The sequence below is a fragment of the Stegodyphus dumicola genome, chromosome 6 (genome assembly GCF_044657685.1).
Source record: "Stegodyphus dumicola isolate Sdum_Otavi_A_Nest chromosome 6, ASM4465768v1".
Classification (NCBI taxonomy): Eukaryota; Metazoa; Arthropoda; class Arachnida; order Araneae; family Eresidae; genus Stegodyphus; species Stegodyphus dumicola.
In genome coordinates this window covers 214494626-214515333 of record NC_140773.1, presented here as the reverse complement: position 1 = coordinate 214515333, position 20708 = coordinate 214494626, and the positions used below count along the sequence as shown (strand labels likewise).

The window sequence follows — 20708 nt, the reverse complement described above, 5'->3', positions numbered from 1 at the left end:
TTCTAATACTCTAAAAAAGGGAAAACAAATAGCAAGCTACAATCTTTTCTATGTATACATTTCTGTAAGAACACTTCATGAGATAGATGATAAACTGATCATTTCCTATTCTCAAAGTTTCTACATAGAGAAAAAGGAGAGACGTTACTATATTCTATATTAATACGGGTCTCCATCATTTTTTAACTCAATTATATCAGATTTTTTTAATCAATAAAATTATGGATAGCTTTGCATAAAAATTAAATTGAAAGGCATCAATAATATCAATGCCATTAATTCACATTCTTTTCCAATTATGCAGTTCCTTTGCACTTTTGAAAATTACCATATTTGACTATTTTGAAAACTGCATGGATAATTTATAAATTTATAGACTTTTAAAAGTTAAATTTATAGACTTTTAAATTACCTATACAGTTTTCATTTCCCATAAGAGAGATAATTTTTCCCCCATTTAAGTTATTCCCCTCCACCAAATTGAAATGATAAAATATGTTCATATTTTTATTATAATAATGATAATAATACCTGTCTTAGATGTCTTCTCAGAATCAGCATATTGATGCAACAATATCTGAGTTTTTGCTAATAAATACCAACCTTGCAAACAGTATTCCACAGATTTAAGACCTAAAAAAAAAAAAGAAAAGAAAAGAAAGAAAGAAAATTCATATAAAATTTCATTTAATATTCAAATAACATATCAAGTTAATAAAAAATATTTTCTAAACATAAAAAATTATTTTCCATTTGTTTCTAATACTCTAAAAAAGGGAAAACAAATCGCTAGCTACAATCTTTTCTATGTATACATTTCTGTACGTACACTTCATGAGTTAGATGATAAACTGATCATTTCCTATTCTCAAAGACAACATCACAAAAACAACTTATTACAATATGCACTACTGCACACGATTCCTTTGATGTGCACTATATTAATAATATTAAATAGCACATAAAACTGCAGCATTTGTTATTCAATAACATAACGCAAGAATATAATTTTAAATTAAAATTTTTAAAACTCTAAAAATATTATTTATTTAAATACTTAAGTTTTGATTTTATTTTCCAATTTTTCTACCAAAAGGCTTTTAAAAGTGAGTTTTAAAATTTCATGGACTGATTAACCAATTACAGACAAACATAAAAGGGCTATCAATCAAGTGTAAAGAACACCTTTGTGAAGGAATTTTTTGAGAACAACTTGTTCACTTTGTAGTTACCCATCACAAAAATAATGAAAAACTCATGTGGCCAATCCATTTGTTAAGCACGGAGTTCAGAACAAATGAATATATTTCAAGAGTCTTACACAAACTACTAGAAGACAAAATAAATAAATAAAAAGTATGCAAATTATATCTTTTTCTTTTCTCCTTTTTTTGCTGAATCACATTAGATCAATTTAGGGAAAAAAATCAAAATTCCATTGTTCTCTTCTACCATTTAAGAAAGGACTGTCAGTTAATAAACTGAAAATTTTAATATGACAGCATGACAATATTAGCAAACTATTTTGCGTAAAAATCACAAGATAGTAAAAAAACTGAAAATTACCAAGAAAATCCTTATTTATTTATTTATTTATTATTATTTTTTGACTGTATACCTTCAGGTAATGGAAGTTTATTAAACAAAACAATATTTTCAATGTGCAGTTATGGAAACTTTACAATTTGCTTTAATATATATATATTTATTTAAAATAAATAACCGTAATGTAATCTATATAAGAGAATACTGGTGACAAAACAAATTTTCTATTATCTTCACATATGTGCAAAGAATTTACCAAATTTGAGGGATTTTGTAAATGCTATGATCATCTATAACAAAAGTTGTGTCCTCTGCATTTTGGATATAAATAAAAAATAAAATAAGAATTAAGAAGTTTGACTCTACGGTAGGGTACGAACTGCGCCAAATTTGATCGAAGATCCCCGTTCCCCCTGTTATCTAATCCACGAACTGCACGTTTCCTGTCCCCTATTTCTTTACCACGAAGATTGGGTGCTACAAAAAGTCCTTTATCGCCATTAATGGGACATTCTATTGAGACTGCAAGCCTTTATTTTCATTTATCAATATCGTAAAAATTGTGCATGCAAAACAAATATTAATTTAAAGTCTGGCGTGTGCTAAAGTAAAAATAAATTTCTTTTACACTAAAATGAGTGTTTTATGATGCTTAAAGGAATGATGAGCCAGATCTTTTTTATTCTCTGTAAGAATTAAAAACATTCCAAGTTGTAGATTTTAGTCGCTGATGAATTTAAGATCATACAACATTATATATATATATATATATATATATATATATCAGTTTTGAATAGTAAAATTGATAAGATTAATGACATACACAAAACTGATACATAATCAATGTATCAAATATCCGATTTGTAGCTCATCTTAAATAAGTTTCTTGTCTAGATAAATATTAACAAATCTTCTTAGATAGCATAATGGTTTTAACTTTCAAATTTACCATTTTAGGTAAACAGTTCTAATTTAATTAAAAAAATTCTCTTTATTAAATCTAAAAATTGGACTTCTTAAGTCGTTCTCAATTCACACTAATATTATTGCAATATATTCCCGTATTAAGCTTCCCATTTTTAGTCATGGAAGTTATTTTAAGGTTATTTAACTTTGTTACAAATTCCATATTTTAATACTAGAAACGTTTAAATATTTATTCTGTTTTCCACTTGATGTACTTTCGCATACATTTAATTTCTAATACACATTTAATTAATAAATTAATAATTATGAGCGTCAGCAGAATTTTCATAATTAAAAAAAAAAAAAAAAACTCAAACTTCCTTATATTCATATCCTGGGATTTTCAGTTCCCTTTTAATCCATTCCTTTTTCACATATTGTTGCACTGTACTCAAGTTTTCATGCATGTCGAATTTACATATTTTGTATTGTATTTATGCCAATTTATATTTAAATGATAATTTTTAAGAATTTTTGCATCATAACTCTAGTTAAGAAAAGATATATCTAACACCTTGGTAAAGCTTAATCTTCAGCATGCAGCTTATTTTCTAACCTAGTTTCAGGCTAAATTATTTGTAAAATTAATTACTTGAAATTATTTGTTAACAAAGATGGTCGCTAAAGCACGCTAATAGTATTTCTAACTTTTGTAATTTATAATGCAACGAGTTAGTGTGATTTATAACATAATTCATTTATAATTTTTTCAGCAGTATTGAAATTAATAGCAGAGACTGATAATGTTATACATTTAGATTACAATGATTTATATTGCCATTGCCTTCTTCCCTCATGCTTTTATGCTACATTCCTAATATTTCATAATGGCATACGGGTAAGTTTAACTCATTCATCAAACATGTAAATCTCTAATTCAGCCCACTTTTGTTCTTATGTCTGCTGTATCTTCTATTTTCTTTAATATATTGTTCAGCCTAATTTCAAAAGGTCTTATGATCAAGCGGAAAAGTCACTAAACATTGGTAGTTCGACCCGAGTTTCTAGTCCCAGTGATCCCCCAGCTATTTCTTTTTTTTTTACTTATTTACTGTGTAAAAATGTAGCGTAAAAATTTCAGTTCATGAAGTAAAAGTACATTTTTAATTTATTCTTTAAAAATATTGCAAAAGTTTTCACTTTTACCTTAGCATGTCTCTTTACAAATCCCTCTAATAAGAAAAAATAAGGAAAGAAATTAACTCGGTTTCGGTGATTGATACCTCGGTGCAAATTATATGTAACATTTTTTCAAAGGCATAGAGTTTATATGGATATCAATAAATTAAAGATTATTTCTCCATCTAATTTTCTTAACATGTTTATTGCAGAATTTTCTTTTCACACTGTAGCGCTTAACTTTATGAGTTTTCTATAATCATTCAATTTCTCTAGCCATGGCAACTTTGCATACCTTCTGACAAGTAGTTATATTTTTAACCACTGTATTTTAATTCCTGTTTCATTATTCACTTGTTTCACAAGTGCAATTTTTATTTTATACGCAAATCTACGTAAAATAGCATCAAAACTTCAGTTACGCGGAGCTCCTGATCAATTGCTTGTTTTAGATTGAATGAAATTAAGCTTAATGTTATTGTTAATTAGCTTGTTATTAATTTAATTATGCATTTCCAATTAGTTATATGTTCCTGATATTTCCAAGTATATTACACAAACTTTTGCATCCCAGTTTTTAATTTTTGGTTAAAAAAATAAACTTATATTCATTGAGAGGCCTGATTGATTATATTAATTTGCAGTATTTTTATCCAATTCCTTTCTTCTAGATAAATTTTAGAAAAAACTTCTTAGCATAATAATTTAAATTTATTTATGATTTATACGTCAGTGTTCCAAATGCATAGTAATGTTTTTATAATAGATTTCATGCTAAGCTTTTTTTAAATTTAACTAAACTTAATTTCTGCAAACATTTATATGATTACTTTAATTAAAAAAAAATATTTTTAGCACACTTTAACACATTTTGATATGGAATAATTTTTTTGCACACTAGTGAACTCTATTAAATTTTCCAGTCTACTTCAGACATCTCTATTATTGATGTAATGCATTAAAAATATAATTTGTATGCTTTATAATTATTTAATTTATGATATTATTATAATAAATGAAAGATGTTTGTAATGCTAATATATATGTTTACCAATACCTTTTATTTTCTTTGTTAGCTCTCGCATTTATTACTGTTATTCAAGTAATTAGCCTGCTTGTTAGATATTTTTTACTTGTTCTTGTGATATACAATTCTATTTATTTATTTTTATTTTCCTCTTGGCTACAATTGGCTTCGAAAAGTTAAATTGTAACCCTGTAGGCAGCAGGGGGAAGAAATTTTGATTGGCGCATTTGGACTATTATAGCTCGACCCAGGGGGGATTTTCATTAGTGCAGTTGGAGTACACCTGATTCTACATTAAATGAGAAATCAGTTAAAAATATTACCTCTGTTTAATTTTTGAATAGCTTCTACATAATCCTTAGAAATGAATGACATGAATCCTTCAAAAATGTATGTAATGCCTTCTGATGGTTTGCATTCTCTAAAATTTTTAGCTATTTCATTTATGCCATCCATTATAGATCCATTATCTGTAAAACGATGAATACACATACAGAATATCAGAGGTTAGATAATGTAAAAGAAAATATAAAAGTAAAATAGGCAACATAAAGATTAGAAATCATAATAAAAAAGTAAAACTTTAATAATATACACTAATTGTAAGATATTTTAAAAATGAAAGATAATTTTATAGTTTTTCTCGGTCAAGATCAACTACTGAGAAAAATCATGGTTTCACTTAAACCATACTCATATTTCATCAACTGATCCAAATGAAAAGATGTAGATGTCAACAATTTTTAAATCTTCTTATTTTTTGCCTATATTAAAATATAAATAATATATTTAGAATAAACACTAAAAATAATGATAACTTATATCACACATTTAGTTTATACAAAACCAAATAATAATAAAATTTATTCAATAAAAAATTAAAAGAAAATTAATTATGCAAGATGCTTGATTAAGATAAGTTCATTTACATAGTAAAATACTAATTCATACAATACACTCATACAATAGTCTAAAGAATACAATTTGCTTCACTAAAAGGTAAAATTTTTCTTTTAAATTTATAAACTTGTACGGTTGTTATTACCAGTGAAATAAATTTAAGTCCCGCAGAACCTACTAGACAAGATAATGAGCTATTGCTACATCTCAGAGATTCACAAAGTATAGGAAAAGGTTTTAAATAAACTTCTATTTTAATCTAACTTAAACAAAAAGGCACAACTTTTGTTACAGACTATAACCACCACTTGTGGCTATTCAAATTAACAAATAACAGGCAATAAAATTCAAATGATAATGTTGATAACATATTCTAATGCTACCCATTCAATAAAGCAAGCTATAAGATAGCTCAATTATTTTCCCAATCTCCATCTTCTTCAGCCAACACGTCTTTGACAGATCGGCCATTTAATGCTACATCATCCAATACAGTAGTGCCCATCCTTCCATTGTGTCTTCTCGGGTTTCTATCTCCACAGCAGGGCTGTCCAAATGGCGGCCCGTGGGTTGTATACGGCCTGCCAAATTATTTTTACGGCCAGCGAGTACATTTTACTATGGATAAATTTATGTTACTACATTATTATTATTAATATTAAAATTATTTTACTATGTGAAAATTTAAATCTAATCTGAATTTAAAGTAAGTACTATTTAGTTTGCGTAATTCACTTAACCTGGCTGAATACAGCAGCAATTCGTTTAATATATGATGATGGTTGCTCAATGTTGGCGCCACATATTATATTTGTGGTTGGTTGTTGTTTATCTGTGGTTGGTGCACATGATGTGCACACCACCCTGCACTATTTGGTTGATTCATGCAATCGTGCGAGTGCAGTATTGTCTAGAATTTGTTGAGAGGTGACTGTGTTATAATACTATTAACTTAATTTCCCATTTATTTATTAACTAAAACAATTATTGAATATGAGTGCTACTAATAAAAGAAAAATAGACCTCGAAAATCGAGAATTTCAAGATCGCTGGGAGATAGATTTTTTTTTTGAACAAGAATGGTAAACCACAGTGTTTGGAATGTTTACAAATCATAGCTGTGTGTAAAGACTATATAACTTGAAGCGCCATTACCTTTCCATGCATGAACAAAAGTATCATTCGTACACGCGAGATATGAAAATACCACTAGTGAAAAAAATTAAAAAGCAGCTGGATCATCAAACGAATTATTTTAATCTAGAACCAAAATTTCAAGAAGCATCTGTAGCCACATCGTTTGAAGTTTGTTTAGAAATAGTAAAGGCAAAGAAGCCATTTTTGGATGGAGAATTTATTAAAAAATGTGCCATAAAAATGGCTCAAGCATTTAATGACAACGAAATGGTAAGAAAATTTCAAACAGTATCACTTTCTCACCAGACTGTAAGCTGACGTGTAAACGAGATTAGCATGCATGCCACTAATAAATTAGAAAACCTAATCAATAGTTGCTGTGATTTTTTGGTAGCATTGGATGAAAGCACAGACATTTCCGATATAAGTCAAATGCTTATCTTTAAAAAAACTGTAAATGAAAACTATAATTATTCCGAAGAACTTTTAAAATTACAATCATTACATGGAACAACAAAAGGTGAAGATATTTACAAACAATTAAAATGTTCAATAGAGCAGTATGGCGGATTTGACAAGTGACGCATGGTGTTCAAACTGACTTTCTTTTGAACTGTTCCAAAAGGTAGTCATGCTGTGACTTTCTAACATGCTCAGCTCCTTATCAGGACTTACCAATTGAGACTGCTGAAGAAGTGTGCTCAAATGAACTTAAAAAGGACACTGAACTGCACAACGATTCTAACTTAGTTTTAATTGCATGTAATGAACCAAACCTCTTTAATGATATTCTTAATTTGTCTTCTAATTATACTAAACTTATTCGTATTGTAAGTTTCATTTTAAGCTTTATCTACAATCTTAAAAACTGCCAGGTAAGGAGGTATGGAGTAATTACTTTAGAAGAGATAAAGGATGCTGAGGTGTATATTTTATTAAAGGCCCAAAAAAGTGAGTTTCTAGAAGAAATGAATCAATTGAAAAGAGGTAAAAGTGCAAACCTCAAAAGTACTAGTGGAGAACTCAAAAAATTGCAAAAATTGGTTGAGTGTCCAGATGAGAATTTAGCGAGTTTTTATATCACTGAAGGTATAGAGTAGAAATTTATTTCTCCAAAGTCGCCAAATTTTGGCGGAATTTGGGAGGCCGATCATTTAAGAGAGATATTGGTAATCAGTGCTTAACTATAGAAGAATTCTTAACTGCTTTAACGGAAATTGAAGGAGTATCGAACTCAAGACCTCTATATACTCCAATTTCAGCTGATTACAACAATTTTGAAACTTTGACTCCAGGTCACTTTTTGGTTGGTAGACGTTATCACAACTCTTGCTGAGCCAGATTTACCCAACATAAATGAAAACAGACTTTTTAAATGGCAAAAAATCACTAAGTATACACAAAAAATTTTAAAATTATGGAAACGTGATTATCTTAATAATTTACAAGAATGTCACAAGTGGAAATTTTTAAAGGAAGACGTTCAGTTGAGAACTCTTGTATTAATAAAAGATGAAAATTTTCCTTCAACCAAATGGTTAGTGGGAAGAATTGCTGAGGTTTTTCATGGTAGAGATAACAAAATAAGAGTAGTAACTGTAAGATTGCCTAATCAACATTTGCTAAAATGAAATGTTCGAGATATATGTATACTTTCTGTAGAATGATTGTTTATCTCTATTATAAACTGGTATTTGTTGTAATAATTTGAATGTATATTCTTCAATATTGTGATTTGTTATTGTGAAGTATTTTATTGTAATGTATTTATATTTACATTTATTGTAATAATAGTTTTGAAATTGTTAATTTCAACACTGGGAGTGTGTTGTACTAGCTGAGAAATACTTGGCGACAGATGAGAATCTTGTCTAATAGCACATGTGCCACCAGAATCAGCGCTGAATTATAGTCTGCAAGAAACTTGATTTTATTGTATATTTGAAGTTGCGATTCATATGTTACACTGTAAGAAAGAAACTTAGTGCCAGAGTGTCGCTTTGGAAAATAAAGGTATTGAAAGTTAGAGTGTGTTATTTCTGTAATATGTGTGGTGTTATTTTATTGATATATATAGCTATCGACGGGAAATAGAATAATTCAATTCACAGGGACTGAACCAAAATGTTGCCAATTGGTCGCCAAATTTGATGGTAAAAATTAGTTGCAGAAAACCATCATCAGCTTAACAATATCTCGCAAATTTAGCGAGATAGCCATTTACCTCAATGTTAAATAGATTTGACCCTCTAACTTTTTTTTCTGGCAGAGCTTCACCTTCTCTTCTGACTTTTCACAATACATTATGAAAAATTCAATAATATTTAAATTAAAAATGAATAACAATATTTAAATTTAAAATGAATTATTAAAATTTTTAATTCTTTTGATCCCAGTTTATGTTATGTCCTGTAAGCTCAGGAACTTACAAGACATTACTCAAACTCTTAGTTTCCCTAACTGAAAACAAGAAAGATAAAATGGAGGTTATTATTTGCAACTATGGAATTTGCAGTTTACAAAATAATACCAATTAGATTCTGAAATAATATGTTCAAATAATTTAGAAATAGAAAATAAAAACAAACTTACTAATATATAAGTTCATAGCTGCTCTACATAAAAATTCCAAACATGAAGGATTAGTAGAAAATTTTTGATAAATAAGGGAAGCTAATTTTATAGACAAGTTTACAGCACCATTCTGGAAGAATAAGAAAAAAAAAAAAAAAAAAAAAAAAAAAAAAACTCTTTTAACTCCTTTTTTAAAAACTAACATTTATAAAATTCAAATTTCACTTGAATACTGCTCACTTTATATAATAATCCAATACTTGTTGAAAACATTCTTTTGCAGTCATCTTCAGAAAATGTTTCATGATTGATTACAGCATTTAGTGCCTCTGTCAACTATAATTCACAAAGACAAAAAAATTTAGAATTAATTTTTACTTGAAAAATAAATATAATACAAAATTAACAATAGAAAATATATATAAAGTCTTGATTTAAGTTTACTTAATAATTATAATCAATTATATATTTTATTCTGGTTATAGTGTACAAGCAATGTGCATATTGCAAAAGAGAATACAAGATTTATTTTAATACATAAAATAATTTTAATTAATAATAACACAAAAACCATCACAGAAAGAGAAAAGATTAAAAATAAAATTTCAAATATTTATTATTGCAACATGAAGAAAGATTGTTTATTTTAAAAAAATTTATAATGGTAATGAAAGAAGTGTACTTTCTTTCCATAAATTTCCATCAATAAAATTTGATATCATTTGCTAAGTTTATTTTTCACAAAGAATAGTATAAATACTAATTTTGAAATAGCAAAAGAACTTAAAAAAAAAAAAAAAAAAAAAAAAAACTGGTAATGCTCACAGACAAAAATGGAGATTATTTTTCTATCTACAATTAAAATTATAATTTGAAGATTCAAAGTGACTCAAATACTTAGAACCATATTAGTTTACATAGTTCTAAAAGAATTTTTGTCAATAGGCTACCCACTCAACTTCAAATAGTCTTGTTTTTTTTTTTTTTTTTTTTTTTTTTTCCTCCTCTTCTCATTTTTAATCTCTCTCTTGCTTTTCATGTTGTTTTGAACAGCAAATGGGTTATTTTATTTTAAAGAATGGCTAATCAAATGTATTAAACAATAAATTTTAAAGCCACTTCTATCAACATGTTAAGTGATTGTATGGGCTAAAGTAGTATTTTCTAATCTATGGCCTCCTAGATTTCCAAAAAAGATTTAAAAAAAAAATAAAAGATAAAATTTATTACCAATTACCAAGTGTGGTGCTTCTTACCATCTTTTTGCAGCATACCTAGCACTGAATTTTTTGTAGCCAATCACAAGTAACATAAATTATATGCATGCCTGATTTGCTGTTTGTCTGTTATCCAAAATGTGTAGTTGTTTGAAATCCTTTTTACACCACAGGCATAAGGAGTTGTCGTGGTACAGAGTGCCCATGGTTCATAATGGAAAACTGATTCTGAAATGGGTATTTGAAAAGAAAAGAACATGGTGATACTTTTTATCTAGGCAATGCTAATACTGCAGAACCAGCATATGATTATGATACTTATAATCAGTGATGTTAAAGCATTGAAGAACCATCTATTGGTACTCATAACTGTTCAAAGAAAAAAATATTTTTCATAAATATGACAAGAATCATTTGGAATTTGTATTTCATTGGTGTGGCAATGACTGTGAACCAAAATTTCAGCGTGTTGCATGTTACGTTGTAAATGAGTGCATGAAACCAGTGAACGGCTGCCACTGTTCCTGCTTGCTTAGAGAGGGATAGAGATGCTGATCAGAACAGACATGAATGCCTGACATTGGTATGACTGGCAAGTGCTGAAAGTTAGTTGTATTTTGTCTGTATGACCCAGTTAGTGAAGTAGCTTCATGTACAGTTGCTGGAGTCATAATCCAGTTAATATACATTATTTACACTCATGTCCATAAATTAAGGATAATGCAAAATCAGGCAAAGGAAGAGTTAGAAGCAAAATAAATTTGACTCATTTGTAAAGCTTATTTGTTAAACAAAAGGTAAAGAGCAAAAAAAGATGCTATATGTTTGATATTATTAAAAAAATTAGCGATTTTTTCTCCCTGGAGCAAATTACAAAAAACACCTATTTACAAAAAAACAATATTACATGGTTGGTATGATTGTTAATACATTGTATGTCTCCCAGATGATGCAATACAGTCCGTACAACGCCTAGGCATGCTGAGTATCAAATTATTGATCTGATCTTGGGGGATATTACACCACTCAAAAAGCAATGCTCTCCAAAGTTCCGGTAGACATGTAGGAGGAGGTTGATGGGCTGCAACTCGTCGGCCGCCAAGCATGTCCCACACGTGCTCTACTGGATTCAAGTCCGGTGAGAATGCTGGCCAGTCCATACGGGTGATATCCTACGATTGAAGGCATTCGCTTACGATGTTTGCACGGTGAGGACGGGAGTTGTTATCCATAAACACAAATTGTGCGCCTATGGCGCCCCGAAACAAATGTACATGTTGTTCCAGAATGACGTCCCGATAGATTTGACTTGTCATGGTTCCAATTTGAACATGCAGGTCAGTTCTGGAACCCAGAATAATTGCACCCCAAACGAGCACGCCTGCACCACTGTAACGGTGTCATTCAATGATGTTTTCTTGGTGGTAACGGGTACCTGAAGCTCTCCATATGAAAGTCCGGGGAGAACCAGACTGCAAGCTAAACCTGGACTCATCAGAAAACATCACACAAGCCCATTGTTGCGGTGTCCACAATGCATGCTCTCTACTCCAGGCTAACCGCAGGTGACAGTGAGTTGCAGTAAGTAGAACGCATCTGACAGGTCTACGAGCATATAGACCAATCTGCCCTAAGCGTCTGTACATGGTCCGCCTTGAAATTGTTGTACCAGTGGCTGAAGAGAGCTGACGACACAGGTCTGAGGCTGTGCTCCGCCTGTTTCTTTTGGCAGTAACTGCCAAATACCGGTCCTCATTTGGCGTTGTAACTCTGGGGCGACCTGTGCTGTAACGTCTACTTACATTGCCATCATCTTGGAATCATTGCCAAAGCCTGGAGATGACACTCTGGGCTATTCCAAGTTCGTCTGATACTTCCAGTTGGGTACGCTCACATTCCAGACGGCCGATAATTCTACCACGTAAAAAATCACCCAAATGCGCCCTTTGTGTCATAACTATTTGGTTATTGCACTGAAATGCTTATAAAGCATTTATATTTATAATGGATATGCGAACAATTTTACTTCTTTGCCTGTATTCCTTATATATCACTCTCTTACACTCTCGTCATTGTGACGTACCATCGGTGTTATCTGGTTACTTCCTGAAATTTGCATATGATTCTTGAAGATGTGTATAGTGATTTTACAGGTGATATATTTATTTTAGAGTTTGATTTCCATGTGACTCCGAATTATCCTTAATTTATGGACATGAGTGTAATATAAAGTTCTAATAGGCTGTTGAAGCACCACAGCAGAGACTAGTAAGAACATTGATTTGTTTATTGAAACAAACTTAGAAAAAATGCTAAAGAAAAGAAAATTAATGTAAATTAGCTAAAATATCTAGAAAATTTTGAAATTAAAAAGATGTATAAATATTTTGTTGTGTGCTATTGCTGCAAAATATATATGTTTTGTAGTTTCTTATACGTAATTATCCTAATTTCATCTTAGAATCAATATCATAAATTACATTACATGCATAATTATCTGTTATTTTAAACTGTGAAATGTTCTTAGACAATGATCTGAATAATGCTTTTTTTAAAAAACACTTTAAAAATTATTTTTAATTATTAGTAACAATGTAAATCTATAATGACTCAGAGTATCTAACTGTGTATATGTAACTAATTGCTCGCCCTTAGAAATTATCTGTAGGTGTTATCTTAGGTGTGCAGTGAGACATATAAGATAAATCTTTTTAACTGTTAGTTTCCAATTTCTTTATTAACAGAAACATTCCTTTCTACAGATGCATGATCATGTAAAAAGATTGGAACCCTTTTTTGCAATTTTCCATGATTAGTGAAAAAAATGACAAAACAAAGGGAAAGATAAGCATGTTAAGAAAAAGATTTCTAGAATCAAAACCAGAAAATTCAAATAACTTTGTTTTCCCTGCTCTCTCCAAAATTCTCACACACAAAAAAAAAAAAAAAAAAAAAAAAAAAAGAAATTGATCACAAATTTCCAACAAAACACATTCATTACATTTAATACCACAAAGATATTCTTAACTTTATCATATTTTTCTGGGATCTTTTGGAATCATAGGTTCCATTTTCAAATTGTCATTTTGCTTTCAAATTCTTCTAAATCTTGCTTTCTAATTCTCCATAAATTTATTAGAAGTACAAAATAAATGTGCTACAGTCAAAAGTCTTTAATCCGGACTTGTCGGGACTTCGGTGATTCCAGATTATCGATTTTTCCGGATTATAGATCATCAGTTTAAATCTGGTAAGATGGCATGCAGAAATTATAAAATTAAAAATATGAAACCGTAATTTATAAAATAAAGAGGTGATCTAAAGGGTATCAAAATTTACAAAAAAAAGCTTAATATTTATTTGTTTACTTTATTAAACATTTCTTTCAACGCGCGGATGCGTAAAGCATACATTATGCATAGCCGAAATTAGAAAATTGCAACCAGAAAACTATTTGATTTGTATTCGTGATATTTACAATGACGAGGAATTTGATTTAAATCATATCAAAGACGAAGTACGTCGAGATGAAATACTACATTTAATAAGGAATTATAAGCCGAATAAAATAAAAACATCTGCCCTGAAGATAATGATATTGTTGACAGATCAACTTCCAGTTCATTGCGCGTCGCCACGTTCCCCCTTCCCTGCGCAGAGCAGCGTGAAATTGATAAACAGATTTCGGAACGGTTAGAGAAACAAAGGATATGCCTTTATCCATTTTTTGGAGCAATTCCACTTTTTGTTTGATGGACATCGAAACATACTTTCGTTTTCGTAGATTCTTTGGGAGCTCCAGCATCGGAAATTCTATTTGACATAATCGAAAGTTCAAGCTTACTTTTATAAAATTGCTCTTAAAGTCTGCAGACATAATCGAAAGTTCAAGCTTACTTTTATAAAATTGCTCTTAAAGTCTGCAAAAAATAATAAGCCGGATCCAATTTGAAGATTAAGGGACAATGCAATCATCAACATTAACTGAAATAGACAATTAGATAATTTTAGCTTATACCGTCCGTTATACATTAAACGCGCAGCGAAAACGTATTCTGCGCTTGTGCAAACGAAAATGCGCAGTCGTAAAGGTCTTACACTCACGCTTAAACGCCTATGCGCATGCGTCAACGCGGTGCATGCGCAGAAAGTTTTTAGCTTTGAGGTCCGGATTATAGATCATTCCGGATTATGGGTGTCCGAATTAATGACTTTTGACTGTAGTACTTAAAAATATTTGTACTACTTTCCGGTATTTTAAAATATTTAAAATATAAACTCTGTCTCTACAAATTATTGAATAAGTAACTACTACTAGCAAATAAATTATGTAACAAAAACATATGGTACTTAACACAATAACATATACTACACAATAGACATTAGTACAATTTACACATAACGGTTATAGAACACGAGAAGATAAATCCATATTCAGAAAAGTTTGCGAGTTCCTTAAATTATTAAACCTTAGCAATAATTACAAGCAATTTAGATAAATAAATCAATAATTTACATCAATAAAGAAATAATAATCTCTGAACCTGAAGTGAAATAAATTATATTAGACAGCATCAAACAGGTTTAACCCATTAACTGCCAAAACTACAAGGAATGTTTCTTTTCTCATGAAAATAATAACAAATATTAAATTAAGCATTTATAACATAAAGTTACACTGAAAATAAAAAAAAAATGCTCTTACCTGTGGAAAAAGTGAGGGTTCCGTTCGCGCAACGTCAGCAGAACAAGACTACGGATCTTTAGTGAGTAGGATTGTACTCATGTGATGTTTCTTTTGAGTGGAGCACAGGATTACTTTTTAGCTGTATAATGTTTTATAAATCTACAAATCACTTTACTTGTAATTAATTTAATATTAAAATATACATTGTATTTCTTTTACAAATACAGATTATTTCATTTGAAAGATTCAAGCATGAAAAGCTTGATTACAATCATAATGTAAAGCTACATTACATACTTTGCATTTATAAACAGTCTGGCTATGGTACTCTTTACAACAAAGTCTTTTGTTATCAACGGACTTTCTGATAAAATGTCTCCCATCTCCATGCAACGGTTTTTGAATGCTGAATTTACTAGGTCTTCCTGTTGCTGATCTATTTCTGGTTAATTCTACTTTCTCAATAGGAGTTTGCAAAAGGAATAATGCATTCTCGTGTCTGAAATCTGAAAGAGACTTTATATTTCCAGTAGTAAAAAGTGATGATATTTAGTAAGTTTAAATACGGTCTCACCTTATATAATTCATCAGTATTGTCAATTTGACTACTGTCAAATGCAAATTCTGCTTCATATTCCTGTACTGCAAACGTGATATCAATTCTCATACAACGGAAACAGAAATGTCCTTATCAAAAAACCAATACATTTTTTCTTGAGGTACAAAATGATATCCTGTAAGCAATAATATTCGAATAAATCTTCTCATATAGGCTTCAGATGCAATAAATTCTAGGCCTTTTTTTTTTTTTTTTCTGAGCGTATATATTTGTCTGTTCAACGAGAAGAGAGTAAATGTCTAAACCAAAAAGAAAATCGAAAATCTGTGCACTAGTTTTACCTTGCATTTTGTCTTTTATAATTTCTCTTCTATCTCTTTCTTCATGTTCTTCCTGAGACATAACTAACAGTTCCTTTTTCATCCACTTCAAGATTTCAGTCTTCTGCTTTTTAAACTTTTTAGTATGACTATAACTGCTTTTAGAAGGCTGAAACTTATTTCTTACGTGAATTTCAACTTCGCCAGCAGTATCATTTGGTAAAATATCATTATCATTACTTAAAGCATTTCCATTTCTTTCTTCTTCGTCACTAGCCTCTGCAATTTCAGGGGGAACAACAATAATATCAGTTTCATTCTGGTCATTATTAACATTAGCATCATCTGTTTCTTCATCAAAAAATCTTTGAAGGGCTTCTTCTAATGTAAGATACCTCGTTCTAGGCATTTTTAAACAACCAGAACATGAACCAGAAGATCGAAAGGAATGAGTGAAAAAGGAGATTAACTACCCGTTTCCTGCTGACGTTGCGTCAACGCAACACCTGTTTTCCCTTCCTTCCCTGATGTAATGTTCTGATAAACAGTGACCTTGACTTAAAATAGATCACTCATAAAGATGGTGATTCTTTCATTAAATATTTTCAGCAAAAATACCTAGTCGAAAATTTTGCTTAAAGTATGAGATTAATTATTATAAATAAAATGATTGTTGAAGGCAAATATTTTTTACAGAAATAATCTTCATAATATTCCCTACACAAAATCATCTGCTGGTATAAAATATCTTAGATAGTTATATTTATATATGCATTTATTTTGACCGTTGTGTCAACGCAACACCAGCGGCTAATGGGTTAATGCTTTTAAGAGAAGCAAAACTGTGATCAATTAAGCATTTAAATGGATTCTAAGGTAAGTATTACATTAATGCTTCCATAAAGGTTATTACAGCACTAAGTAATATTGATATATGGTTTTCCAAGGTACTTTCCAGTTACTAATGCAATTAAAATTTTATCATATTTAAATAATATATTCCTCCTTAAATTCTAATACACAAATGATTATCTGTTAGGGCGACTAATTTTTCACCTACCTAACACATGAAAAACAGTAGCCATTTTAAATAATAGCAGTGTGCTGAAGATTATATAAAACAGCAATGAATTAAAGAAACTAAAGCAAAAGAAAAATCCATAATGAAATATTTAAAATTATGTAACATCCATATTTAAACATTGAAAATTACATGAAACAGCAACAAAACACCCTTAACTTTCTTTTTTCATTGGCTTTTGTCCATTCATAAACTGATCTGTTATAACTTTAAAAAAATGCAACAATTTCTTTTTCACTAGTTGGCAAACTCCACAGTAACATTATGATTTGTTAGAAGGGGGGGGGAACTCTACACACTAATGGCAAAGAGAAACCACAAACACGACCCTTAAATTTCAAAAGCATGCACATTACCACCATCACCAAAATAGACGGTGAAATTAAGCACATGCCACCATAATTTTAGTGGGTTACCAGATAAATACATTTTCATAAAATTCTGGGCTGCTTGTTTTGGTGACATAGCACTTTGCCCAGTAATTCTTGTAAGGATTGGGCTAGATAATGCAATAAGACCATAATATATACAACTACATTTTCATAATGTTCTCAAACAAGTTAGGATTTAAGAAATTAAAACTAAAATTTTTCTAATTAAAAAAAAACAGTAAATTTCTTTTATAAAAATAAATGACTTACCATTTGCTTCTCACACTCAGTCAAATCTTTTTTGACAGACAGTTCTTGAAATACCTCTTTTTGCAAAGGATATTCAAGTTTATTGTCGCCTTTCACTATGTCAAGTTTCGTTTTAAGAACTTTGATGAGCTATCAAGTGATGATGAAAATAAGTGAAAAATAATTTTTTGTTATTACAGTGTACATTAAAAAGTTGCAAATAATTAATGAAATGGAGAAAATGTACCTTATCCTTATCTTTCAGTTTCTGCAACAGCAAAATTAGCTTATCATATACTTCTAACTTTTTACCTTTATCTCTAAAAAGAAAAGACAGTAATACACAGTACATTAAATTTATTTTATGGAGATTTAATAAAATCAGTTTAATAAAATAAAATAAAACTTATCTACTTTATTAAACTTACTTCATCTATTGACTAGTTGCCAAACTTTTAAAAACTTAATTATAGTTATAATTTTCCCAAAATTGTTAATTGGTTTTTTAAAATTGAAATCTTCTGCTAATATAAGTCTGTTAATTTTTGTTTAAAACAAATGCAAGAGCTTAAACAGTGCAAAATAGAATAATATTATCATTATGGCTTTTAATTCTATTCCAGATTTTAAATCATTACCAAACATTTTTAATATTTAAATTTACAAATACCTCTGAAATTTTTTAATAAAAAATTCAAAGTTCTTCGAAATATGGCTAAAAATATTTATGGTATGCAAATTTTCATAAGTTATATTTCAAAAATTTGTTTAAAAATTTATAAAAAGTATTTAAAAATAAATTTTTAAAAAATCAGAAAAATTTATTTGGATTAAACCTAAATTTCAAATTAATAACAATTTCATCAAATATAAACCAAATTTATCTAATGCTACAGTTAAAATTTTGATTGTTTATTTAAGAAAAAAACTGTTTATTAAATTTTTTTTCAAAGCTTTACATTTTGGCTAATTTCAAGAATGAAAGTTTTTTTCCAATGGCAGGCACTTGCCTAGAACATCACTGGTGACTTCTAAGGCCAAAAGTGGTGGCAATTGTATTCTGGAGGCACCTAACAGGCAGCCACCATTACCTCCTATGAAGGAAAGACAATTTTACATATATGCCTTCTCTGAAATTTGAACCCGGGCCCTCAGGTATTACAGTCAGGCTCCCCTAACCACTATACTGTCTATAAAAAAAAAAAAAAAAAAAAAAAAAAAAAAAAAAAACAGCATGTCATTTAAAAAAATGTGTTAAAAGATGTTTGTTAGAAGAATGCTGTAGCTAAATCTAATAAATATCCTAAGCCATGCTTTTCAGACATGGAAAATGCAAGTTGACATTTGTCTATTGATCAATCAGTACAAAAGTTATTAAAATGTCCCCCTTTTTTTTTAACTTACTGTACAACAAGCAGTAAGACCCTGTTCTTAATGCTGGTCTGTTTAGCGCTGTTTTGCTTTAATGCATTTTTATTGGGATAATGGGATTCCCTAAAAATTGCATGCAGCATTGGGCTTCCCTGAAATTGAAAGTAATTTATCTGCATTACTTCTTCTCTGTAGTGTTACACAAATATATTTTTATTATTTCAAACATTTGTTGCTGTTATTGCAAATATAAATTTATGTAATATGATCATATAATAATAATTGATATAGTGATAAATATTATAATTTTTAGTTTTTAATACGAGTGGTAACAAGAAACACTAAAATAGAGCAAGAAGAAAAAGCATTTCACTGGAAACTAAAATGCAAGTGCTTAGAAGATTAGATAATGGTGAACGTCAGTTTCAAATTGGTGTTGTATTGAACTTGTCAACTTCAGCAACAAGGACAGTTTTCATGAATAAATTAAAAATAGTCATCAGTAACTACAATTAAAAAAACCTCTGCAACTAGAATTACCCGTTATAGAAATAATACAATAAAGGATATGGAAAAATGACTTTCTGTAGGGATTTACAATGATGTTGAATGCAATATTAAGCCAGACTATTAAAATGGAAAAAGTTAGAATTTTTAATCACATTCATTTTGAAACGGGTGACACAACTGAAACTTTTGTTGCAAGTCAAGGATGGTTTAATAGATTTAAACATCGAAATAATCTTCATAACATACAGATTACAGGAGAGGCAGCAAACTGAGATATAAAAGCAGTGGCTGAATTCCCACCGACCGTAAGAAACAATGAAACTATCCTCAAGAATTAGTTTTTAATGACGACGAAATGGTCCTATTTTGGGAAAGAATGCCAAAACGTGCATTTCTATACCGTGAAGAAAAACGTGCACCAGCATTCAAAGTTGTAAATGATCACTTAAACTCACACAGCTAACACCAATGCAGACTTCAAATTAAAGCCACTTCTTGTTTATCACTCCAAAAACCCAAGAGTGAGGAAAGGAATTTTAAAATCAACTTTACCTTTAATTTGGTATCTAATAAAAATATGAAATAACTATGAAACTATGAAAATGGATAACTATGAAAATTTTTCAGAATTGGTTCACTGAACATTTTTGTCCATCTGTTAAACGCTATTGCAAAATCAAAAAACTTGAACCAAAAGCACTACTTTTAATGGATAATGCTCCAAGTTACCCAACAAATTTATCTGAGTTAATAACATGCATTCCAAAGTGCTTTTCTTGCCACCTAACACGACTGCGTTAAACCAAATAATGGATCAAGGCGTTATATCAAATTTTAAAACTTATTACATGCAGTGAATATTTAGACAAATGTTTGAAAAAACAGACAGAAATGATAAATAATCAATAAGGGATTTCAGGAGAAACTATAATATTATGGATGCTATAGAAAACATTAATCTTTCTTGAAATGAGGCAACAGAGAAATATTTGAATGAGTGTGGAAAATCATTTGACGAGATATAAACAATGACGATGACACTATAGATTCTGTCGCTGATTTGAACAAAATAGTA

The 20708-nt window shown here is 29.7% G+C and overlaps 1 protein-coding gene across 3 annotated transcripts in view; it reads right to left on the bottom strand.

Moving 5' to 3' along the window:
* Window positions 1-20708, bottom strand: part of LOC118192801 (tetratricopeptide repeat protein 37) — a 144459-nt gene that overhangs the window by 98813 nt on the left and 24938 nt on the right. For all 3 annotated transcript variants that reach the window (XM_035363814.2, XM_085819504.1, XM_085819503.1), the window contains exons 5-10: window positions 18000-18072; window positions 17774-17902; window positions 9509-9604; window positions 9287-9398; window positions 4981-5127; window positions 532-633 (exon numbers count right to left, since the gene is read on the bottom strand). In XM_035363814.2, the coding sequence (XP_035219705.1) occupies window positions 532-633; window positions 4981-5127; window positions 9287-9398; window positions 9509-9604; window positions 17774-17902; window positions 18000-18072 (659 nt within the window). The remainder of the gene's footprint in view (window positions 1-531; window positions 634-4980; window positions 5128-9286; window positions 9399-9508; window positions 9605-17773; window positions 17903-17999; window positions 18073-20708) is intronic.